General features: G+C 39.9%; 1 protein-coding gene and 1 long non-coding RNA gene across 2 annotated transcripts in view; both read left to right on the top strand.

The window, feature by feature from the left end:
- Positions 1-19,558, top strand: part of slc16a2 (solute carrier family 16 member 2) — a 42,539-nt gene extending 22,981 nt beyond the window's left edge. Inside the window, exons 3-7 of the mRNA XM_047353848.1 lie at positions 491-983; positions 3,225-3,368; positions 9,658-9,886; positions 13,983-14,249; positions 14,340-19,558. Of these exons, the coding sequence (XP_047209804.1) occupies positions 491-983; positions 3,225-3,368; positions 9,658-9,886; positions 13,983-14,233 (1,117 nt within the window). The 3' untranslated portion in view covers positions 14,234-14,249; positions 14,340-19,558. The remainder of the gene's footprint in view (positions 1-490; positions 984-3,224; positions 3,369-9,657; positions 9,887-13,982; positions 14,250-14,339) is intronic.
- On the top strand, positions 3,741-9,651 carry LOC124860489. Its single transcript, XR_007036372.1, has 3 exons — positions 3,741-3,788; positions 3,871-6,069; positions 6,155-9,651. It is a non-coding gene; the product is annotated as an uncharacterized LOC124860489 (long non-coding RNA).
- Positions 19,559-26,390: the final 6,832 nt, after the last annotated feature.

The raw sequence follows: 26,390 nt of genomic DNA, 5'->3' as shown, positions 1-26,390 counted from the left end.
AAGATTTCATTTTTCAGCACGACCTGGCACCTGCTCACAGTGCCAAAACCACTGGTAAATGGTTTACTGACCATGGTATCACTGTGCTCAATTGGCCTGCCAACTCTCCTGACCTGAACCCCATAGAGAATCTGTGGGATATTGTGAAGAGAACGTTGAGAGACTCAAGACCCAACACTCTGGATGAGCTAAAGGCCGCTATCGAAGCATCCTGGGCCTCCATAAGACCTCAGCAGTGCCACCGGCTGATTGTGAGATAGGAATTTTGGGTTTTAGACAATAAAAGACCTGAAATATTTCAGTTAGTGTGCAATGAATCTAAAATATATGAATATGAATTATGGAAAATAATGAACTTTATCACAATATGCTAATATTTTGAGAAGGACCTGTACTTCCAATCTTACCTACAGGTAAAACACACCCTTTTATAAGTGGTAAAAAATAACTTTTTTTCTTAGATTTTAATCTTTTTTCTTTATATTTGCAGCTCACTTATCCTTCGCTACTTCACATACGGGATATTGTTCGGCTGTGGCTCCTCCTTTGCCTTCCAGCCGTCGTTAGTAATCCTCGGGCACTACTTCCGGCAGCGACTGGGCCTGGCCAACGGTGTAGTGACGGCCGGGGCCAGCCTCTTCTCCATGGGACTGCCAGTTTTTCTGAACAAATTGGTTGGACCTCTGGGTCTAAGCAGAACCTTCCAGATTCTCAGCCTCTTCATGCTGGTCCAGGCCCTGCTGGCATTAACGTTCAAACCTTTGCTTCCCACCGGAGGAGGCATGGGCCCTCCAGGGATGGGCCCTGGCCCTGCTGAAACCCAGACCCAGGCTACGGCTCATGGGATGAGCAAGTGGAGCAAGGCCATTGCTGGGGTTAGGAAGTATTTTAACCTGCGTGTTTTTCACATTGTGACGTACCGAGTGTGGGCTTTTGGAGTAGCAACAGCTGTGCTGGGATACTTTGTGCCATATGTCCATCTGGTAAGAAAATCTCTCATCAGCATTGTGTTCTGGTACCTTCAAGAATTAACAGCAAAATGTCAGCTTTGTCTGCTTAAATGTCCTAAAATGGTTTAGTCGAATACAGTATCTTGTTAAAGCATTCACACAGCTTTAATTTTCCTTTACTTTTTCACATTGCAACCACAAACTTAAATGTATTTTATTGGGATTTTATGTATTAGAAACAATATTTGTCAACTGGAAGAAAAGGGATACTTGGTTTTTAAAACGTTTTACTAATGAAAATCTGAAAAGTGTGGTGTGCATTTGTGTTCACCCCCCTAAGTCAATATTTTGAAGAACCACCTTTTTGCTTATAGACCTTTCTGCTTTTACAGCTGCAAGCCTTCTGGTATGTGTTTCCTGAACATTTTGCCCATTCTTCTTTACAAAATAGCTCAAACTCAGTGAGATTAACAGTTGAATGATACTTTTCAGTTTGGACTTTGACTGTGCCATTTTAACCCATGGACATTCTTTGATATAAACCAGTTGTTCTCAACCCAGCTGTGACTAGCATCTCTGTCTCTGCTAAAAAAAAAAAAACATCCCCACAGCATGTTGCTGGCACCACCATGTTTCACCTTATGGACGGTGTGTTCAAGGTGATTAAAAGTGTTACTCCCTTAGACAGTGTCATACATGTAGGCTTAAAAATAAAAGGTTGGTCTCATATCACCAGAGCACCATTGCTCTGTCTGTTACATAGCTTGTGGTAAACTCCAGATATACTTCTTATGGGCTTCTTTTCTTTTGTGTCGTACCCTTTCCATGTTCTAATGGATTAAACAGTACATGAGGTGTTTAAAACTTGGGATGTTGTTTTACAACCTAACGCTGCTTTAAATTTCTCCACAACTTTATCCCTGACCTGTCGGCTGTGTTCCTTGTTCTTCGTGATGCTGTTTGTTCTCTGATGTTCCATAAGAAATCTGTAAGCCCTTAATAGAACAGCTGGATTTTTACGGAGGTGCACATATGTGGGCTTTAATGATTAGGTGCAATTAAAACCTATTAGTTACACTCGATTTTATTTAGGGGTATCCTAATAAAGGGGACTGAATATAAATGCATGCCACACGTTTCAGATTTTTATTTCTGAAATATTTTAAAAACCATGCCTCACTTTTCCTTTTTACTCAGAGTTGTTCTATCAGATAAAATCACAATAACAAACACTAACATTTGTGCGTGTAACAAGAAAGAAATGTCACTACAGATGATTATTGTGTATCAGTAACATTTCCCCAACTTTTCTTTAATAATTCATGTGCTATATCATAGGAAAAGTGTTTTGTTAAGTGAAATTTAAAAGATAAATACAGACTTTATGTTTGCACTGCTGTCTTTTACTGTAGTCCTGCTTGATTTATCTTGTTCCACATAAATAGCTAATTTCTCCCCCTTCACAGGCTTGCCTACTTTGAGTTTTTCTTCTGGTGTGACAAAAGAAATTGAAAAACATATATTTTTTATTGGCAATCCATGCCATTAAATCCAGGTGGCTTTGTCATTATTGTAATAATATAAATGCCAAATCACTCCCTGTTCAGCTTTTTGCGGGGATAGCAGTTTAGATGTCATGATTGCAAAACATGACTTGAACTTCAACTAATTTGATATGATGTAATGAAGCATGAGAATGAAATGTAAAAGTTTCAACGCCATGCTTCGAAGTTGATCTCCCTCTATCCAGATGTCGGATGTTGTAGCTCCGGCCTCCCTCTGACCAGCCTGTTGTTTCAGGCCCGGCCCCAGATGTAAACACAGCCCCGGCCTTTGTATTGGCTCCACCACCTCAGGAAGCCTCTCCTGTATGGCCTCTCTGTGTCCCTAAACATGCTTATCCTATGGCCACTGTGGGATGCAGAGCTCTTCAAAGCAGAGCAAATATTTCACAAGAACCAGGAGGCTCAGAAAAAAGACTTCAGAGGGCGGTTTCATGTTTTGGGCCTGGTTTGGGAGATCATGGCTAAAGGGGAGTGGGAGAATGTGATGTATATGCAGTGGATCTTCCTGTTCCAAAGGTCTGTTGATGAGAACATTTTGTTATTGTAAGACCTTGATTTTAGGCTTGGAATAAACAATTCCTTCTCTCCACAGAATAGTTCGCAGGTTTTTTTAGGTGAAAGGTGGGCAGAAGCTGGTGTAACATATTAACGTTTTCCATTTTTACAAAAACCAAAGTTTATCGTGCTTTGTGTTTTGGGTCCATTTCAGATAAACTTTGTGAATGAGAAGTTCAAGGAGAATAACAAGGAATGGGTGCTCCTGGTTTGCATCGGAGCTTCGTCGGGGGTGGGACGACTTGGCTTTGGGAAGATCGGAGACCTCATTCCTGGTCTAGGGAAGGTCTACATGCAGGTGAGAAATTAGTGGAATACCTGGGATGTTAGCCTTTGTTTGTGTGTTTCTGAATGCTAACAGTGGCGCCCCAGAAATCTGTGAAATATTTGGTGGCGCACAGCAATCAAAACCAATGACTGACTGAAAAATGCTCTGATGTTGTACTATTATTATAATAATAATAAGAAATCACTGACCATTTTTCTTTTGTTTTGGTTTTATAAATTTATATTTCAGACTGACTAGAAAAGAGCATTTACAAGATTACTGTCGGGGCTGGAGTTTCTGTTGTATGTTTTTGTCTGTGTTTTTTGACTCCTAGTAGGCGCTACTGCTCAGCAGTGGTGGAGACAGGTGTTTTCCATCTCTGTGATTGAGTCCTGGAGTACTTAAGCAGGAAGCAGCCAGCATCTCGTCGCTCGAGTATTAGCCTCTGTGGTAGCTACTCAGCCAGCCTCGTATTAATTAAGTTTATGTGTACTTTGCCTTCGACGTTTAACTTGTTCTTTGTTCTTCTTAGTGAACTGATCAGGCGACTACTTGAAGGTTACCCAGTCTGGCCCCAGTGGCTTCGTTCAAACTCTAACTACATTTTCAAAAACCTTCCAAGGATTATACTGGCGACTACCTGGAGGCTGGCCCTGGTGGCTTCGTTTCGCACTAGCCTCGCTCCTAGGATCTCCCCAGGAAGGATCTTCCACACACACCTACCCGACGCCGAACTCTGGAACTTCCCCGGCTGGCTGCTTCCTGACCCGGATTCTCCAGAGACCATTCAACCTAACCTGTCCACCCTCCACCTCTCAGCTGATGCTTCGCCTGCACTCCAAGCTCTAACCCAAGAAACTAAGAAATCATTGGACGTACCATTGTCTCCATATTCACTTCTTCTCCAGTCCGAATCCCTCTCCTCCTGGCGGATTGCCTACTCCCTCCTACTAAGAGACATTTCACATTTAAGTTCCGGTTTCGTTTACTGTGCCACTTACCTGTCGTTGTTCCTTACAGTTGTTCCTGCGCACCATACCGATCCTTCCTCGACATAGAGGAGTGGAGACACTGGTTAGAGGGTGCCGTTCACCCTATTTTAGTCTGGACCGACTACAAGAACTTGGCTTATTTACAGGCTGCTAAAAGACTTAACCCAAGACAAGCCCGTTGGTCTCTTTACTTTTCTCGGTTTAATCTAACCATCTCTTTCAGACCTGGGAGTAAGAACTCCAAGCCTGATGCTCTTTCCTCGGCAGTTCGCACCAGATGACTCTGAGAAGCTACCTGAACCTATTGTGCCCCCTGCCTGGACCATCGGATCTGTGTCTTGGGAGATTCAGGAACTGGTCTCCTGAGCACTAAGAACTGAGCCTGACCCTGGTACGGGGCCAACCAACCGTACTTATGTCCCTGCTGCGGTAAGGTCTAGGGTTATTCAGTGGTTCCACACGGCTAGGTTCTCTGCACATCCCTAAGCGTCCCTGGTTACATTTAGCTTTAGATTTTGTAACTGGGCTACCCACTTCCAAGGGTATGACAGTCATTTTGTCTATTGTTGACCGTTTCTCCAAGGCTTGTCACTTAGTGCCTCTTGGAAAGGTTCCCTCTGCGTTGAAAACTGCCAAACTTTTGGTCAAGCACGTTTTTCGCTTACACGGTATACCACAGGATATTCTCTCTGACCGAAGGCCTCAGTTTATTTCCCAGGTTTGGCGACAGTTTTCTCAGTTTTAGGAGCCAAGGTACCACTGACTTCAGGCCACCATCCCCAATCTAACGGACAAGTAGAGAGACACAACCAGCAGCTCGAGTCCACACTTAGGTGTGTAACCTCCTCTGCCCCGTTAGACTAGGCCGAGCATCTCCCTTGGGTTGAGTATGCTATCAAATCGCAGGTCTCGTCTGCTACAGGAGTTTCCCCCTTTGAAACCTCATTAGGGTACCAGCCACCTCTGTTCGCGGCTGACGAGGTCGACGTGGCTGTACCCTCTGTTCGCCATCATGTTCGCTGATGTGAACTGATGTGGAGACAAACAGTTCAGGCGCTGAATCGGACTGCGGCCCAGAACAAACGTATCGCTGACCGCAAGAGACGGCCAGCTCCTGTTTATCAGCCGGGACAAAGGTTTTGGTTATCCTCCCGGGACATCCCTCTCAAGGCCATGTCAAAGAAGTTATCACCTAGGTTTATTGGGCCCTACGTTATTTAGTCCTTAGTCGGTCCCTCTGCCGTTCGCCTCAGGTTACCTTCCTCTTTACGAGTACACCCTACCTTCCATGTATCTCAGGTTAAGCCCATAATTGACTGTGGTTCTTGCCCGCCGGCTGAACCCCCTCCGCCCAGCCTGGACCGGTCGGGACACCCGGTTTGGACAGTTTGTAGCATCCTTGACTCCCGTCGGCGTGGACAGGGCTGGCAGTTTCTGGTGGATTGGGAGGGTTATGGTCCCGAGGATCGTTCTTGGGTTCCTCGATCTTTTATTTGTGACCCCACTTTGATTTCTGATTTCTTCGCTTCCGATCCTTCTGGTTCTGGACCGCCAGGTGGTGGTCATTGAGGGGGGGTAATGTCGGGGCTGGAGTTTCTGTTGTATGTTTTTGTCTGTGTTTTTTGACTCCTAGTAGGCGCTACTGCTCAGCAGTGGTGGAGACAGGTGTTTTCCATCTCTCCTGGAGTACTTAAGCAAGAAGCAGCCAGCATCTGGTCACTCGAGTATTAGCCTCTGTGGTAGCTACTCAGCCAGCCTCGTATTAATTAAGTTTATTTGTACTTTGCCTTCGACAACGTTTAACTTGTTCTTTGTTCTTCTTAGTGAACTGAACAGGCGACTACCTGGAGGTTACCTAGGCTGGCCCTGGTGGCTTCGTTTCGCACTAGCCTCGCTCCTAGGATCTCCCCAGGAAGGATCTTCCACACACACCTACCCGACGCCGAACTCTGGAACTTCCCCGGCTGCCTGCTTCCTGACCCGGATTCTCCAGAGACCATTCAACCTAACCTGTCCACCCTCCACCTCTCAGCTGATGCTTCGCCTGCACTCCAAGCTCTAACCCAAGTAACTAAGAAATCATTGGACTCACCATTGTCTCATATTCACTTCTTCTCCAGTCCGAATCCCTCTCCTCCTGGCGGATTGCCTACTCCCTCCTACTAAGAGACATTTCACATTTAAGTTCCGGTTTCGTTTACTGTGCCACTTACCTGTCGTTGTTCCTTACAGTTGTTCCTGCACACCATACCGATCCATTCTCCTTAAATAAACCTTTTTCAAACTTGTGCCCGTTTCCCTTGACTGTGATTCTGCATGTGGGTCAGATCCATACGTAACACTATGACAATTACAGCCTGCATATAGAGGCAATTAACATAAAAAATCCCAGAAGAACGTCTCTGATGGGTGCAGATATTTGTGTCTCCTTTTCAGAGCATCCAAGGTAATCTTTGCATCTCCAGAAAACCTTCAAGCATCAAATCTTCATACAGTGTTTGATAAACAAGGTTCTAAACATAACTGAATGCATTAACATTTTCATACATACTGTCATAAAATGGAAAATAAAGGCAAACCAAATAATGCAGCCACAGTTACATTCAAAGCAGTGTTGTTTTTGGCAGCCATCTTAGTTTTAGTCATTTAGTTATTTTTATACGTGATAGTTTTAGTCGAAGAAAACTCAAAAAGGTTTTAGTCACTTTTAGTAAAAGAAAAAAGTGTGTTCTCTATCTCTGTACTTAGATTTAGACAGATTACAGGCATAAAAGGCAGAAATGTCCTGTTTTTTGGATGTTTGACAGACCACCAACTAACATTTTCACCTAATCTCATCAACAAAAGCTCACACAGGTCTTGTCATGTTTTAGTCCTCAAAGAGCCATGTTTATCTCGTCATGAAAAAAGGACCATCAACGAAAAAATGTTGTCATCGTTAACGAAAACAACACTGTTTCTAAGTCATAAAACCAAACACTGTTACATAGATTAACATGCGAAGTTCCTCACAAGTCAAATAAAGAACAATATAAATGTATAACATGATATACCTGGCTTTGTTTGCCAATGGTGTAAAACCTGTGCAAACATGTAAACTGGGTCTCTCACTGGTGGAAGCAGGTAGCTGGAGTTAGCATGAGAGCTAAATTACCACATGGGTGCAAGGTGTAAATACATTTAGAAGGTCTGCATCCGTTTCAAAGCGAACGTGTAAGACCCAGCAACACAACTGACAGACACCATCGTACTTTCATTGGAGAGAAAAGGCTAAACAAATTACTTCAACTCACACTGAATGCTAATGTAACATTACCTGCATTCTAAAAGTATTCATTTACTTGAACTTTTCCACATTTTGCTTCATTATAACCACAATTTGTTTTCTAAATGTCATGCAATAGACCAACACAAATGAGTGCATGATTAAGAAATAGAAGGTAAAATGCTATATTTAAGTATTTTATCCCCTACCAACTCTCACCACTTCCTGCCTCTGTTCCACATAGCACGATGCTGTCACCACCATATTTTCCCATGTGGACGGTGTGCTCTGGGTGTTTTTTTCCACTACACAAACCGTTTTGCATGCATAGAAGAAAATTTAGTTTATATTTCATTGGACCAGAACCATGTGTCCCCTACATGGCTTGTGACAAACTTGACTTCCTTAGACGTTTGTTGCCACTCTTCCATGAAGCCCAGATTTCTAGATTACAGGACCACCTGAGCTATGGACTAGTGCAGCTCCTCTGAAGCCTCTAATTAATGCTCTCCTTGCCCAGTCATACCATGTCTTGGTAGGCTTGCAGTCGTGCTTTCCTCTTTCCATTTGCAGATGATGAATTGAACAGTGCTTGATTAGATGTTGAATCTTGGAATATTGTTTTATAACCTAAAGCTGCTTTTGGGGACAGAATACAAATGATTAATTAGATTTTTATTGTGTTAATTGAAAACCATGCATTATTAATTATGTTCTACATTGGGTTGGTTTTTCACATAAAAATCCAATAGTTTATCCAATAAAATACATTAAAGCTTGTGGTTGTAACGTGACAGAATATGAAAAAATTGCAGCAGTATTGATAAATTGGCAAGACACTAAAATGAAGATTTTTCCTGCATATAAATGATTTAACATATGTATTTGTGTACTACGTTATTTCCTACCACTGATGTGAAAATGCAGGCTTTAATTTGTCATCACAGGAATTTATTTATAATTAGCTATTAAGTAACGTTCACACTTTAATCTTCCAAATGCTTTCTCCTTTAAGGTGAGAAACAGCTTTACTGTCAAAGAATGACGTGGATGCTTATTGGAACCGATTGTTCGTTTCTGAGAAAACAGGAGGGGGCAAAGCACAACAGTCGGATACAAGAATGGTTAATTTCTCCCTGGTGTATACACAGAGCCACAAAGTTTACGGATTGGCTTGACCTGACTGAGAAGGAGTCGCAGGCGTCATTTTATATATTTGATAGCAAACAATAAAACTTAAGAACCAATGAAAATGTACACAGTTTTTTTCTATTGGATAAAGCAGGAATACATTAAACTTCTGGAATGGCTGCCACCTTAACCTTTTCAAAACTGGTAGACAATGCTTAAAAACTGTGTGCTTGTCAAGAAAACCTACAGCTTTAACTTAACTTTGCCATCTCTGATGAAAAGAGTGGTTAAATATCCAGCCAGAATAATGCATGAACTTTGTTGATTGCTATGAAAATGTGTGGTTCCTTCTCAACTTAGTAGGGGACATTTAACCAAATATTAATGTTGGTGTATTTCTATATTTAGGTCTGTATTTACAATTTTGAAGCTGTGTGAATGAAAGGTAATCTACAATAAATTAAATAATTAGATAAACAATACATTAATAGAGTGTTGCTTTTAAAATGTTTTGTTGTATTATCATAGTTTGTACAAATCCCAGGTTAACTCAGGAGATTTTAAAGTCAGACAGCCTTGCTTTGGTTTTATCTGCTGCTGAACCCTTCTTAGAGCTGCTTGCTTATGACTATAAGGGGTATAATAGTAACACTTTTAGCTCATTGTGAAGACACACACACCTCCTTCTATCTTCACAGTATTATTGTCACAGTCCTGGAGCTTACTTTAATTAGGTGGTATTAAGTGACTGGAGGAATCTGAGCTAACTAGTGCTTTAAGCACTGATAAAAATACCACACATTTTTCAGTTCACATGATGTGGTTTAGATGTTCAAATGTTCCTCAGATGTAGGTTTCTTTATCTCAGATTGTTGTCAAAGAACCAAGAGCTTTAAGACACGGAGAGGTAGTTAATTTTTTTCTGTTCCAGGTGGCGTCCTTCATGGCCCTGGGCCTGATGTCCATGATGATTCCCCAGTGCTCGGTGTTCGAGGCGCTGGTGGTGGTGTGTGTGTTCCTGGGGCTTTGTGATGGTTGCTTTCTCACCATGATGGCTCCCATTGCCTTTGAGCTGGTTGGTCCCATGCAGGCCTCACAAGCCATAGGTTACCTTCTGGGCCTTATGTCCCTCCCGATGACGGCAGGTCCACCAATTGCAGGTGCGAGTCACGCTTTCTTTATTTCCTACCTTGACTTATTTCTGAAAGCTAATATTTATTTTGTAAGGATCCCCATCATTACAAAACCTAAGTAGGGTAAACGCCTTGCTGCTTAGGTTATATAATGGATTACATTTATAGGTCTTTGGGACTGTAGCCAACTAGAGACTTCTCACAGGATTTGAGTTGAGGATAAAAGCACACACAAGGTCAAAAGTCAGCTCTTTACCGACATAACATGAGATGCTCCTCTTATGGTTCCTGAAATAACAACCACTAAACACTAATTTGATGACTCAGGCATGTTTTTGCTCTGTCGTACGGGTCTCTAACATATACAGATACATGTTTTTCTTTCTGCTTTCCCACAGCTCCTAGCTGGGGAGTCTGACTTCACATTAACCTTTTTATGAAAAATTGTTATTCTTATTATCCAAAAAGATCTCCACTAAAAGAGGTTCAAGTTATGCTTTACTTTGTGTACTTTACAGCAAAATGTTGATGTAAGTTCCTTCAAAGCTCAAAAGCTATGACAGCAATTTGAATGCAGACAGGCCATTAAGACAAACATTTCACCATTAGGTACTGTTATGATTATGAATCTGAGAATATTATTTAATATTTAATATTAATATTTTATCAAATAATATTACGGTCTGTTAAGGGTTGTCCTGTGAATACCAGCCCAGTAAGGCGATGGTATTAGGACAAAATAGAAAGGTGTGAGACGAGCTCTGACATTATTGAACAGCATAAACTCTCCACACACATGGAATGAATTCACACAATTTCTTAAAATACAAGAATTTATTAACAAAAATAAGTCAACTCAAAGTCAAACATATTTCAATCAACAAACTCTTTACTATGTTAAAACAATCCAACTAAACTACCAAGCAGAATTAAAGAATTATGAAGACTAATGGGCTATGTACAATATAAACAAGTTGATTAAAGATGATTGGAAATCATGACCAAAAGAGTGATGCAACATTACCATGCAATGTTATTTATGTTTGAAAACCAAGGATTATCTTGAAAAATCTGGAAGTGAAGTGAAGTTAGTCTTGGAACCAACTTAGGCAACCATTCACAATGCAAGATCAGATAAAATATTTTAATGAAATAATGTTTTAAATAATGATGTGCTGAATAAAACCAACCTTCTGGATGACCATTTCTCAACGGTGTCTAATCATCTGCCTTTATTTATTGAAATAATATTTGAAGAAATATTATTAAGGGAATATTTTGGAAAGAGCCAAATCTTTCTGGAGAAATGGGGCTTAATGGTGTTTACTTAGTTATCAAATTTAGTAAAATGATGTTAGGGACACATTATTTACTGGATTGAAAACTAAACCTTTCTGGGTAAATATTATTTGGCAGCAAGCACATGTCCTTAGCTGTTAGCAGTTAAGCTAACAAAGGAGGCTAATAGCTTAGTACCAGAATCAAACACACACTTTTAAAATACCATTAATAAAAGGGTTAAAATACATGAGCACAGACGGCGCGTTATGATAAATCTTCTGTTTAAAATCACCCTTTAAATAAAGTTTGTCTTAACTTTAAAAACACACAAACAAAGAACACAAACTGAGTACGTGTGCTGCAGATAGTCTGCTAGCACCAAGATAGCTGAGTTCAACACAAACAAAACCAAACTTCATAAAATGAAAACATTTAGATCATTTCTATCTAAATCTTTCTATTATTGTTCTGCCCAAACCTAACCTCTGACCATGCTGAGGAACAGCTGTCCGGGGCGGCGAAGTTTGAAGAAAGCATCCACAGTGAACAATGGTTAGCTACAGCTAACTTCCTTACCTGCAGAGGGGTTTGAAGGTGCGGCTGCTCTGTCGGGCCCACCAAACTGCACGTTACCTGGGTGATGCGGCCTCCGTTGTCCTTCCTTGGGAAACTGCTGTACTCGGCGTCGTGCTGGGAACTCTCTGGAAACAGTTCTCTTCTGCAGATCTCAGAGAGAACAGTCAAGCAATGCTTGTACCTTGATTACCCCGTTCATGAATGAAAATCACTGGATACACAGACAGTGATTTATTTCTACTTATCTTGTGCATACGATCGCATGATCTTATGACATCCTTGGATCCAGTTGAAGAGTTTATGTCGGTTTGCCAGCAAAGAGACATTAGCGCGCTGGGCCTCCCCTATCCTGGTCCCGCAGAGGAGCAGTGGAAAGAGATCGGACCATTGGAAAGGGGGTGCTTTTATACAGCTAGTGGCATCATGGGAAGTCTGCTGCTACCCCTCTTTCCTCAGTTGCTGGAAGTCAGTTAAATGCAATTTATTTTCCAGAAATGTTTGTACCGGACTTTTAATGTTGTTTCCATGGCTGGGTCCCAACATTACTTTGGTGACTTTGAAGGTTTTGGAACCATTTTATAATACTTTTCCACTGCTGAAACACACACAGAATGTCTCCTTGTTTTGCATAAAAAATGGCCTGGCTTCACAAAGATGCAGTGTGGATGAAAGCAGCTATTGCATCAAAGCCTTGAAATGTTGTTTAGCACTGTTGTCCAGGTTACCCAGTCCTTATTCACTCATGCACCCCACTGTATCACAGATGCTTGTTGCTGAACTGCTGAACCTTTTATGTGCAGACAAACAAACCGCTGCCAAAAAGCTACTGAAGTGCTACTTAACCTTTACTGAAAACAGGAGGGGCCGCATTTTTACCATTTTTAGATGTTCTTCACTGAGCTCAGATGCATTCAGGACAGACCAGTCATTGTTAGAAAACTGTCAAACAAATCCATATTCAATATGTTATTCAATAGGAAATAAACTCAGTGTTGCACACACTGGAAAAGGCTTGACATGAGAAGGTGTGTTGCGTGAACCAAGTCTTTTGGACTATGCCAGCTTTGCACATCTAGAGACAATTTTAAATGGATTGGATGAAGAGCAACTGTGAACATCCTATTTTTAAGTCTCACCACAGATTCTCATTTGGAATAATTTCTGGTCTTTGGCCGGGCCCTTCCAGCACGAGACCATGCGCTTAATTTTCCAGTAGACTTCCCTCATGTCTTATGCTGCCAGGATTGCCCTGAATTTAGCTTCATCCATGTTACCATCAGCTTACATGTCCATGCTGAAGAAAGATATCCCTACAACATGATGCTGCCACAACCATGCTTCAAGGCAGGAATAGTGTATGCAGTGCTGTAAAACTCCAGTCCTCGATGGCCGAGTCCCTTTCTTCAACACACCTCTGTCAAATGGCCGAATTCCCTCGTCCACTTGCAGTTCTGCCAAACAAAGCTTTTTGAATGTAGGCCAAAAAGTTTCATTTCAGTTTTCTCTGAACACATCCTCTTTTTCTACACATTTTCTGTGTCAACCTAAGTGGTTTGTGGTAAACCTCAAACAAGATTTATTTTGGTTTTCTTTCGACAATGGCTTTCTATTTGCCACTCTGCCATAAAAGCACAAGTAATAGTTGTTCTTTTGACAAATTCTCCCATTTGATGCAGCTCCTCCAGAATTACCAATGGGTTTCTTGGCTGCTTTTCTGATTGAGGCTCTGCTTGCTCAGTTTAGGTGGAAGGTCATGTCTTGGTAGGTTTGCAGCTATGATGTACTCTTTTCCATTTTCTGATCAAGTGCTCCTTGAGATTTTCAAAGTTTTGGATATTGTTTTAACAACAAACTCTACTTTACAAATCTGTACAACTTTCTCCCTGGTCCATCTGCTGTGTTCCTTGGTCTTCAGAATACAGGTTGTTCACTAATGTTCTTTATCAAACCTCTGAGGCCATCACACAACATCTGGATTTAGACTGACCTTGAGTTTTGGGATATCAAATTAAATGGGGCATTGTAGAAATGCTTGCCACACTTTGCATATTTTATTTGTAACTTCATACTTATATACTACTTTGTCTCTTGGCCTGTCATACAAAAACCCAACTAAATACATTTAGGTTTGTGGTTATAATGTGGCAAGATGTGAACAGTTTAAAGTTCAAGTTAAAGTTCAAGTACCTTCCTAAAACGTTTCAAATGTTGCCTTAGACCTTTAAATAGATCATGTTTAATATTCTGTTGTGGATCTGCTGCACAGGTCTTCTTCGTGGCCACTTTGGGAACTACACGGTAGCTTTCTCCCTGGCTGGGGTACCTCCTGTGGTTGGGGGCGTGGTGCTGTTCTTTGTGCCCCTGATCCACCGCAGGATCCAGCAAAACCAAGAATTGTCCGAGGAGATGTCCACGACTGCCCACATGTTGCCCACCACCTCACCTACTGGGGAACCCAAAAGCTGCTCCAATGGAGACATCCTGCCTGGTTATACAGATGTAGAGACAGACATCTGACTCACATCTTATAAAGGTTAGCCCCCTTTCAAACGTGAACATTTTAATAACAAGCCTATTTACATTATTTGCTTCTTATCTTTGGTTTTCTCTGTGTTTTCCCCAGGGATTCAGCCCACCAGCACTTTTGTTATCCTTAGAACGCCCGTCTCTTTCACAGAAGTCTCACCTTTGGACTTCATTCTGGTTTACCTTTAATCTCTCACCCTTCCATATCTCTGCTGGTTGTTTGCTTTTTTTTATGCAAAGAAAAGTTCAGATGTGCGTGCCTGCTAAAACTGGCACAGATGAATCAGAAGATGGAGTTTCAGTGCTGGATGAGCACAACAAATACTCAACTAGAAGCATTTCCTTATCAGAATAGTAACACAAACCTCCAAAAGGGAAGGGAAAAGACAGAGAGATCAGCAGTAAGAGCGATTATCTTGCAATCATACTTTTTCTGACAATAAAGCAGTTTTTTATTAGTTTTTCTAAATAAATGCATTCTTAAGATGAAAAGATAGACAAGAGAAACATGTAAAATTTCTTTTTGTAGTACCTCATACATATGGGTTAAGAACACATGCATTTTAGTTAGTTTACGCTGCCTGAACAGTCTTAGTTTCCTGGATTTGTAGTTCTTATGCTCTCAGCTTTATTCTGCGGCTTCAGCTTTCTGAGAAACTTCCTCTCATAGTTGAGCGACTAAACATAATCGCATCAAATTAGCGGCAGACAGGTTTTAGGTCCTGACCTTTATGGTATGGAAACAGGTGGAGGGCAGAACAGCTTTGATGATGTCTGTCAGGAGACAGATGTGTGGATCAGGCAGCTGTTAGTATGTTACAGTTTTATTTTTGTTCTCTCTTTTCAGTTTTGATCACTTCCTTCTCACTGCATGGGTACAAGTTTAGTTTTACAGTCAAAGCTAAAATGTCTAACCATCTGCTGCCAGAGTTGATGAAATTGTAGATGTAAGATCTTCTCTTGTTAATATCTAATCATCAAAGCTTCAGTTGTCTTAGCCTTATTAAGTTTAACAGGATGCTCAACAAATCTGCATTCACTATACTTCTTATAGCTTTAAAAATACTAAACCGTAACTTTCTTTTGCTTTAAAACTAGCTGTTTTAGTGTAAAAAATTGGAATTATGCAGTTGTTACTGAATGCTTCTTTCTATTATCGTTTTTTTTGTTGTTGTTGTTGTTTTAAATACATGCTAGGCATTAGAAGAAAGTTGCCGTTAAAATATGTGTATAATTGTGCATGCACTCGCATCAGTAAAGTACCAAGAGACAGCTGAACCACTATTAAATAGCATTGATAGGTGAATTCGTTTTCATGTCCAAAATAGAGAACTATGGAAAAAAAATAAGGTGTAAATAAAAACAAACGGGAGCCAAACTTTGCCAAAGGGAGATGATGTTACTTCTGGAATGCCAAACTGGCTTCAGTGCACCAAACAATATTCACCCAAGAAAACTGAACAGTAGCCTGAGAGACTTAACAAACCGTCACCCCGTGAAGCAATACAGACAGGCCTACAACAGGACGCAAAAGTTGTGATCCAACCTGTTCTTGTGCTGGAATGCAAAAGTGGCCTGACTGCAGTGTTATTTATTAGTTTTAAAGTTAAGGATGGTTAGAGTATGCATGCTGATGATAATGGCCCAACAGCCCAAGCTCAGGCCATTTCTTAGATAATTGAATTAATTTGCTGCTTTTCATTTGATTCACTTCAGGGCACAGATTAATGTCCAGGCAGTAATGAAACACAACATCACACCCCTGGTGACCCTAACAGGGCAGTTAGTAGTTATTTGTTTCACTGGAACCACCTACTTCCTCATGCTTAGATTATAAGTTCCCCTCTACAGTAAACTTTAAGGGAAAGCAAAGCTGCAGCACTCCGCATTAAGATCGGATACAAACAAGAACAGCGAAAAGGTGACCTGGGAAAAGGGAATGTTGTGGTCTTCAGCTATCTTTCCCTGTTTGCTTTGACTTTTTGTTTATTAAGTCTGCTTCTTTCCAACAGTTTGGAGCCAGAAAGTTACACAGACCTCATCTATGAGAGGTTCCCTTCAGATTATGCCAGTACACCTATACCTGAGTAATGAGCATCATATTTCTGTTTTGTGTGAGCCACAGATCTGTCATTGATCATGCTGTGTGCTTCCGTTCCCCCATTTGTTGGTTTTGTTCTTTCTCCTGCTTCCATTAACTTAAATGTCCTGTGCAGAATATTTTAACTGAAATAAATACAGAAGTATGTTAATATTTAGCTCCTGCACTGAAGCGAAATATTCTATTGTTGGAATTGTAAATTAAACATTGCACTTAGAGATCCCTGTAAGTCCTCTGTCACTAAAGTCAAACATTGTGGGAAATGTTTGGGGCATAAAAGTTGTCCAGAGGGCCGAATCCTCTGGTAGCCATAAAGTAGGAAGTCTAGGTTTGAGTAAAACCAGCTGCCATTTAATAGAAATGTACAGATTTTGTTTATATTATTGTTTGCATATTTTTATACTGCCTCTGTCGTCACTTTGTTAGGCAGCAGCTCACACCTCTGTCTTTTTGTAAAATCATTTCCTTTTTTGCAAAAGACTAAAACCAAGCCGTGATGTGAGCATTAACCTGTATTTGAAAAGAAATCTGCCTTAAATTGACTCTGTCTCTAGCAGGCAGCCAAGCTGAACACAAGTGACCAAGGTTTGCTGTTAGCTTTGAAGAATCCCTGTTTGTCCCTGCTCAATGTAATTTTTTTAGAAATGATTTTTTACTTTAAGCTGTCAGTATTGACACCTAGATTCTGGTCAGAACCAGTTAGGTGCCCCTTTTTTGTCAACTACTGTAGATTTAAAAGACAAAACTGACAGGTTTTTATATAATTTGTAATGTTTTTGAATTATCATTTGTAGCTGTTTGCATTGATACTGGATGAAGATTTGTTGTGCTGGATTATTTGTGAAGATTAGACATAATATGAAATGGTAAAGGAGGTGAATGGATCTCGAATGACAGAAAGTATTTGGATGGTTGAATGGTGTGAGTTTGGCCAGAGTTCTAGTTTGCCAACGTTTTTTGTCTACGCAGGATCACTGGTCCTCTTACTGTGACCGCTAAATTCTGAATATGTCAGACCCCTGATGATACAGTACTTTAAAAATGTCTTCATGCTCTTGCACTTTTTCACATTACAACCACAAACATCAGTGTTATATTGTGACTTTGTGTGATAGACCAACACAAGGTTGCACATAAATAGACCACAGCTACAAGTCTTTTGGGGTTTGTCTCTCCCAGCTTGGCACCCCTAGAACCTGAAATGATTGACCATTCGTCATTGCAAAATTGCTCAAGCTTCGTCAGATTGAATTGAATGTCTGTGAACACTTTTCTTGGCATTGATTCTCAATTGGATTTAGGTCAGGCCTTTGACTAGGCCATTCTAACACATGACCATGCTAAGATCTAGATCTCCATTGTAGCTCTGGCTGGATGGTGAGAGTTGTTGTTCAGGTGGAAGGTGAACCTCCGTCCAGTCTCAAATCTTTTCCAGCCTCTAACAGTTTTTTTCTCCAGGATTGCCCTGTGTTGCCAACTGAAGATAAGCATCCCACAGCGTGTTGGTGCCACCACCATGTTACAAATGGGCCAAGGTGTGTGCAGGGTGATGTGTCTTGTTAGTTTTCAACTACACAGCATTTTACATGTAGACCAAAAAGTTGAAATTGTTCCCGGATTAGAGCATTCCTTCTTTAGCCAGTTTTGGATAGCCATGTTATGGTTAGCTTCAGAGTTGTCAGAGTATGACTTCTGTTTGACTTCAGAGTCATATTATTTCAAGACGCAGGTAGCCTCTGTTTACTAATTAGGTGACTTCTGAAAGCTTTATTTAGTGGTATTAGAATAAAAGGGCCTTAAAACAAATGCACGTTACACTTTTCACATTTTTTATTTGTGTAAAACAATGAAAGCCATGTATGATTTTTCACTTTTACATAAAATCCCACTGCTGGTCTATTACATAAAATCCCAATGAGTTACGTAGGAATTTGTGGTTGAAACGAGACAAAATGTAAAACAGTTCAAGGAGCCTGAATACTTTTGCAAAGGACCTTAAATGTTTATTCAGCATTTAAAGCTATGTCCTGCAGTAGATTCTCACGGTAAGGCCTCTTTTGTTTCACTTTAATGAGCTACTAACACTGCTTGTTATTATAATAGTGTTGAAAATGTGTTTATCTAATTAAAAACTGCCAGGTTTCCTTTCTTTTCCATGGAGAAAACTTTGTATTTCTCTCCCATGTTGATCTCTTTATCTTCTACTGACACATTGTGCAGGTCAAAGCCTCAGAGAGGCACATGGGAGGTGTAATTCATACTCCGCCTGACGTGTGACGAGGTAAAACTACCCTAGGGCGCAATCCGTAGCTGTTACAATGCTCTGGAACTCATGCTAAACAGGTCGGGTGGACTTAAAAGTGTTTACGCGGCATGTCTAATCAGTTAAGCTGTTCTTATTTAACCGGTTAGAAGGGAGAAGCTGGCCTCTTGAGTTCCAACTCAATATTGGACCCACTGAAGTGAGTCCAGACTTTTTGGAACACCCCGGTCTTGTTCTGCTGTGCAGCGTGCCTTTCCTCTGGATTCCTCTGAGCTCAGTCTGCTTAACGTTTAAACTGGTGTGCTTTACCTCACTTCGAAACCACACAAACAATATGTGAAACTGATAGCTAAAGGACCAATTGTTAGAAATCTGAGCCATGATACGCAACATGTCTGCACCTCAAAGACTGCCGGACTTCCAGCAAGAATACACTGTTGTGGTTTCGCCAGTAAAAATCACAACTTGGGAATACCATGTGAACCTTTCTTTGTCTTTCATATGTACCGCACACTCTATAATGTTTTTTTTATATACATGTGGCCATTATTTCAACTGTGGTTGTTATGTTTCCACAGTTACTGTTTGGTGTTGCTTCCTACATTAATGTTCAGCCCAGGTCTTCCCACAGCCTTAAATGTTGAAATATGTGTAGACTTTCAGAGCAGAGGTGTGTTAAGCTTTCTTTCTCTGTAAACTCCAGGTGGTTCCTGAAACTAAACCTGCCTCTCTGCACTTCTTTAAGCTGCAAGCTTCTGTCCCACACAAGCTTTACCAATTCATCCTTTTGTTTAATCCAATTTACAATATGATCTAACATGGCCAGTGACTATATTAGATTGGGAATTTAAGTCATGCTGCTACGAAAAATTGTCTTTGTGTTTTCCTTTTGAATCCTCATCAATGGAATCATGTTTTTTCTATTAAACTTTCAATAAAGTGTAAAATGGTATTTTCTGGTTGTTAATTCGTTTTTGGTTTCCTGTGTCATCCATATGAGGAGGTTTTCATTTATGTTTAGCATTTATTGCTTCTCACAGTGCATCTGGAAAGTATTGACACGCTTTCTTTCTACTTTGTCATGTTTACAGCCTTTTCCAAAATAGATTAAATTCATCAAAATTGGAAAAGTTTGAAGTTTGGAAAATGTATTTAAAACTAAATGCTCAATAATTCTTAAAGCCTCTTTAGTAGCAATTACAGTCTTTTTGAGTATAATGCAAGCTTGGCTAATATAGCTTTCTCCCACTGCTCTTTGCAAACCCTCCCTAGCTCCATCGAGTTGGGCGGAGAACAACGCTGAATGGTCATTTTCAGATATCTAGCTGTGGTTGGGCCTATCAAGAACATTCAGATTGCTTTGGAATGGCTTCCAAAAGATCAAGGATCTCTCTGCAGATTCTTACAATCATCTTTCCTTCGACTAGTCTCCTAGTTTCTGCTGCTACACAACATCCCACATTGTGATGCTGCCGCCACCATGGTTTCCTCCAGACACAAGTCTTGGCATTTTGGCCAAAGAGTTTAGTCTTTGTTTCATCAGACCAGACTATTTTGTTTCTCATGGTCTCTTTTGACAACGTCCAGGTCATTCGCCTATTACAGAGAAGGGGCTTCCATCTGGCTGTTGGAATTATGATGATTGATTAACTAATCTTTATCAATAATTATAATTAAAAATCATAATTTGACAAAATTAATTTATTAACCAAAATCCTCATTTATGAATCGAGACCAGAGATGTCTTCTGGTGTTGTAATTGTGGCTCAACGCCTTTGAGAAGTACAACCATTAAATACTCAGTAATAATTAATAAATATTACCAGAGATGTCACTGTGTAATCGAATGTTTCTGCCAAAATGTGTGGAACTTTTAACCTTATCTTGACTGATGAATCACTCTTGCACATAAACACAAAACGCCTTCTGTTACCATCTATGTAAATATTTATTAAATCACAGCCCTGATACACTCACTCTTCTGATTTAATAATCTTCACCTACTCAAACATGCAAAGTTCTACACAAAAGGGGTAAAATATCTAATGGGAATGGGATCAAACCAGCAGTTATGGCAAAAGTGATAATATGACAAAGGGATGTGGTGGTGAGTGGAGGTTGGGGCGCAGCTCTAACTAACTCAGTTATACTCAGTCATAAAACTTCCCCCAACTCTGGAGCACACAAAGGGTTATAAAACTTTTGGCGGCAAGCTAGCAAGCAGTGAGGTTGAAGACAAAGAAAATGGGGAATTTCACCATGAGGTTATGATAAGAGTCCAGTCTCACAGCGCACCTGCGCTGGCTCTCAGGCGTTCAACAACCCCACAAAACACACACAAAGCTGGGTAGCGCAGCGGCCTCCAGACATCAACACGGCACATCAAAGTTTCAATAAAAAGGTTACATGCACATATAATTCAGGGCACATTAGATTAAATAGCAAATCTCATCGCACTAAAACCTCCTCTACTCTGCCCAGACTTTCTAAGAAAAAAAAAATAAAAGATGGGTTTTACTTGTCGCCGTCTTCCTTGTGAGCGGGGTTGAGAGAGAGTGGGGTGGAAGTTAATGTGCGTCCACAGTTAACTTCAGGAAAAGCGGTCAATCTTCGTCCTCTGGCCTCCTTGGCGAAAGGGAAAATATAATCTGACCATCAAAGTCGACTTGGACCAAAACACGGTGTCTCCTTGAAACTCCGTGGTTTTTTAGTTACGTGTTAAACTCACGGCTTCGATCGGCAAAGTGAAATTTCTGGCCTTCTTATTCCAGAAACCTCAGTTATGAATTCTTCGTTGGCCAACGAGAGAGAATAAATGAAATCCACTCGGGACTCTTCTCCAGGTGATGCTTCAGATGTTGGTAACCGTGTCACGGTCTCCAGCTGAAGGCGAGTGTTCAAAATGGGCGCCTTCCTATATAGCGTCCTGTGACGTCAGACTCAGGGCGCCCCGTCATATCAGTCGCAATGTCTGACGGGATCTGTAGGAACGGACTGTCCTGGATACAAAATGGCCGAAAACGACAGGAGGCCTGGTGGCGTCCAGCATTGTGCAAATGGTCTAATATTCAGCAAACAAGCGGTCCAACATGGCCAATTCACTAATAGCCTAATTAGTGAATTGGGGCAGCAATGTTTGTCCTACTGGAAGATTCTCCTCTCTCCACAGAGCAATGGTGGTGTTTTGTCAGAGTGACCATCAGGTTCTTAGTCATCTCTCTTGCTGAGGCACCTTTACCGTCACTGAGATCGGACAGGTGTCCAGCTACAGGAAAAGTACCGCTGTTTCCAAATTTCCTCCAAATGGCCACTGTGCTTGCTGGGATGTTCAATCCTGCAGAAAAGTTTCCTTCTCTATATCTGTGCCTTGATGTAATCCAGTCTTAGTGTTTTATGGACAGTTCCTTGAACTTAGCTTGGTTTATGTCCATTTTTAAATAAGTGAAAGTAGAGTTAATCAAGAAGTGTCACTAAAGTAACAGTTTTACTGTAGTTTTCATATACTTTGATCTTCTTATTTTAACTTGTAAAAACGATTCATATTCCTGCTTATTAATACAGAATCAAACATGTGCTTCATTTTAAAAGTTTGAATACTCAATAGTGTTTTTTAAACCGCAAGCCCATTTTTTTCTGTCTGATTTCTGTAACACTCCGGATTGTCCAGTAGGGGTTCTTCCTCTCCTTTTTAAGAGATTTTGAACTCCAAGTTGACCCTGATTACAGTTGAGCTAATGCAGATTTATGTTATAACCATTAAGAACAATAAACTAGCTCATGATATATTTTACATGGTTTGTATGACAGGAAAAAAAGAAGGGAATAAATAAAGTAGACCAACCCCATTAAACAGCAGCTTCCCAGTTTATTGACACCTGTAGTAATGATTTGTAACAAGCCTTAAAATATAATAATATTTTATTGCAGTAACATAGTCTCACACTGAAAAAAATCGAAATATCCAACCTCAAATTTGAGTAAACTTATCCTGTTTCTGGAAGAAAAAAAATCCAATGTTAAGGAAAATTTTCTTAAAAATAAAAATTGATACCATCACACTTATTGGTACCATTACTACTTTGTTCAACTCTCTTTGCAAATAGGACAACACTTATTCTTCTCCTATAAGACATCACAAGGTTGGAGCACATCTATCTCTCTAGGTCATCCATTTGCCCATATGGTTTGGATCATTTTTCAACTGACCTATCGATGACCCAGGTCCACCGGATTTTTATTTAATATGTCCACGTAGGTTAGAGCTTGGAATACAATGCTTCCTAATAATGTTTTAATGAAGAGAAACAGACCCCCGGCATTACCGATGCTCCACTGTACATAACAATGGCCATGAGGTGCTTTTTTAATGATCTTTCTTAGTCTCCTCCGACCGGACAACACAAGCTTAGTTAAAGTCTCTGTAGCGCTTGTTTTAAAGGATTGCTCTGAGGGTAAATATGTTTTGTGTTTTGACTGGATTCTATTTTTAGCTCATAGTAAAATTAGTGTTTTAATGGAATAATTTTTCATTCTTGTTGTTTCTGTTTTTCTTTAGTGTTGTTTTTGTTTTTCGGCCACTCGTTGCTATACGTTTTTTCTCCATTACCCCAGTCCCTGTTTCCCATCTGTTATTAAACTGACCTGTCACTATTCAGTAACAACTCTTGCATTGTTTATGCTTAATGGTTTTCCTTCACCTTTTTGTCAGATCCAGCTAGGTTTGAGTTTTTCAGCTGTGTTTCTTTTGGTTTAAAAGAAAACAGTTTCATTTTATTATTATTTTATTGTATAGGCCTGTCTTCCTCCAGCAGTTAGGGTCTCTACATTGAAACCATGAAAATGAAATTAACATATAACCTAAATACACCCGCAAAAACAGTACCTCGCTAAAAGAAATATGACAAATGATTTTTCAGCTTCTGTTAAATATAATCAGGACCTCATTATGTCATTGTCGTATTTATCAGAAGTCATTTCTATTGTTCTGTAAATGAAAAGCTGCTGTAAGTTGTTCAAGGTTTGTACTTTTAGGAGTTTTTCTGAGTAAATGGTGTCACTGTGGAAACTTTAAGGATGAGTCAAACACTACGCATTGTACTGCTGCGCAATTATTTCCTTAAATTAGTTTTAACAATGAGGCATATACATTAACGATAAGGATGATTAATCTTTTATCATGTAAGTTAAACTGTTGCAAAATCAAAAAAAATATTAAAAATAAAAATATTTTCCTCAATGCAGCGAAAACATTTCATGTCAAGAAATACAGAAATAGCCTTCGACCTGGGCCTCATTGCTGATGCAAGAAGTGTTGCAAGGTATGATGGTAAAATTGTGGCATTTAAAAAAAAAATCTCTTGCTTTCATTGCATCCAAACAGCACAAAGAGAAGAAGAAACTTCTTCATACTCTGGTTACACAGATAAGTGTGGAAATCAGGTCCTAATTCACAACACAGAGTCCCTGAAACAGCACCTCAACGACTGCTTAAGCTTGGAAAGTCGAAAGTTGCTCCAAAAAAGACATAAAATAATAATGAAAGAACCTAATTATATCATCATCGATATGATTAAATTATGCATGTAAAATTGTCAAAATATTTTCAGTAAATATCTGAAGACCAGTGGGTTTAAAATGAATGTTTTAGTAAGATTTTCTGTTAAAGCCATGTCCTCACAGCTGTTCACTGCCTCAAAGGCATCAAGTGTAACACCTCAGCGTTAGTTTTCAGTTTCTGATTATGTCAATTAAAAGAACACAAAAGAAGAAGCTGAGTGGAGCCTTTCTTCAAGAACCATTTGTGGTGTATTGTTATTCTCTAGTAAGCTAAAAACTCTATTTCCACATAAAATGATTTATTCTTTCCAGTGCTTTTAGCAGAAAAACTAAAATAACTGAATTGTTAAGCATGATGGTGACTGAGGGATAATGTGGAGTTCTTTGTGGCTAGTGGCTGATCTTTTCTCTTGCTCTCGGTGGAAGACACACGCATTTTCTCTCCCTCCCTCCCTCCCTGCTGATCCCTGCTTCTGCTTTTTTCTGTATTTTTCTCAGCGCCTCGCTTTGCATATCCTTCAAACTTGTAAATTATGGATTTGGTCAGCTGGTCTCTCAACGTAATTGATCAAATTTTTTTTTCTTCCTACGGGAAGACAGGGTAAAGGAGACCCTCTTGTCCAGACGGGATGTTCTTCTCTGGATTGCCAGCAGTGGAAGATTGTGTGCCTGACTACAATGTCGGTCGAGGACATAGAAAATGTGCACATATTTGGACATTTGATAACAGGATTTCTGCTTTTTGGAGTTGGTGGTTACCTGACTTATCGAGTGATTTGCAAAACGTCGGCGGCTGTTCAAAGCGTTAAAAAGCTGCCTGCGATGTTGGATGGAGTCTGTAGAGCGATCAACACTCAGACTGAAATGTGAAGAGAGCAGAATCGCAAGCTGGACACGATTCTTGAACAGAATCGCAGCCTGGCAGCGGTTGGACTCAGAGGTTAAAGGATATAATCTTGGAGAAGTTGTACGCTCCAGATCTGTGGAAAATACCAGAAATTTGGACAATTGAGACATACCAGTAAAACTCTTAAGGTAGTTGGAAATTCACAACTGCCTGAACCACAACATTTATAGTTTTTCTAAATCCCCAATGTGGCCTTGGCAACTTCTGGTAACTGGCTATCGACAAAATATCTCTGGATGTTATATAAACACAACGCTCTTCCCCAACACTCCCCTACCAACTGTGTGGTGATAGGACTATGCAGCCGATTGATAAAACTTTCATCTCTCTTCTCAAGGACAATGGCGCTTCTATCAGTGTTGACAGTCTAATTCTTGCAAACACACTCAGACTTATATATTCGCACCCTCAAGATTCCACCGTACATTTGCTAAATCTTCACTTATGTGTGTGTTGCTTACCCCTGCTGAGGTTTTTTGTATTAGTTCAGACTCTGTTCTGCTAAGAATAGAGTCTGAAATATGATTTTTTTCCCCTCCTATCTTACTTTACCTAAATGTATGATTTCATTACTTTTCATAGATTTTACCAGTGAAAACCAAACATTAGTAACTTGGACTTAAGCTGCTCTTACACCAATGACCCAGCTTTCTTAGATTACTTAGTTCAACTTCAGCACCAGTAAAAGCAATATATTATTAGCACCTGAAAATTTGGATGTTGTGATTATGAATCTGAGATCATTTAATATTTTATCAAATAATATTTTGGTCTGTTAAGTGAATACCAGCCCAGTAAGGCGATGGTATTAGGACAAAATGGAAAGGTGTGAGACGAGCTCTGACATTATTAAACAACAAAACTCTGCACATATATGGAATGAATTCACACAATTTCTTAAAATACAATTTATTAATAAAAATAAGTCAACTCAAAGTCAAACATATTTCAATCAACAAACTCTTTACTATGCTAAAACAATCCAACTAAACTACCAAGCAGAATTAAAAAATAACGAAGACTAATAGGCTATGTACAATATAAACAAGTTGATTAAAGTTGATTGAAAACCATGACCAAAAAGAGTGATGCAACATTACCATGAAATGTTTATGTTTGCAAACCAAGGATTATCTTGAAGAATCTGGAAATGAAGTTAAGTTAGTCTTGGAACCAACTTAGACAACCATTCACAATGTAAGATCAGATAAAATATTATTTCAATAAATAATATTTTAAAGAAAGATCTGCTGGATAAAACCAACCTTCTGGATGACCATTTCTCAACAGTGTCTAATTAGCTGCTTTTATTTATTGAAAT

Source organism: Girardinichthys multiradiatus, chromosome 23 (assembly GCF_021462225.1).
Source record: "Girardinichthys multiradiatus isolate DD_20200921_A chromosome 23, DD_fGirMul_XY1, whole genome shotgun sequence".
NCBI lineage: Eukaryota > Metazoa > Chordata > Actinopteri > Cyprinodontiformes > Goodeidae > Girardinichthys > Girardinichthys multiradiatus.
Note: the sequence above shows the minus strand (reverse complement) of the source record. Positions and strands in the feature narration are given on the sequence as shown.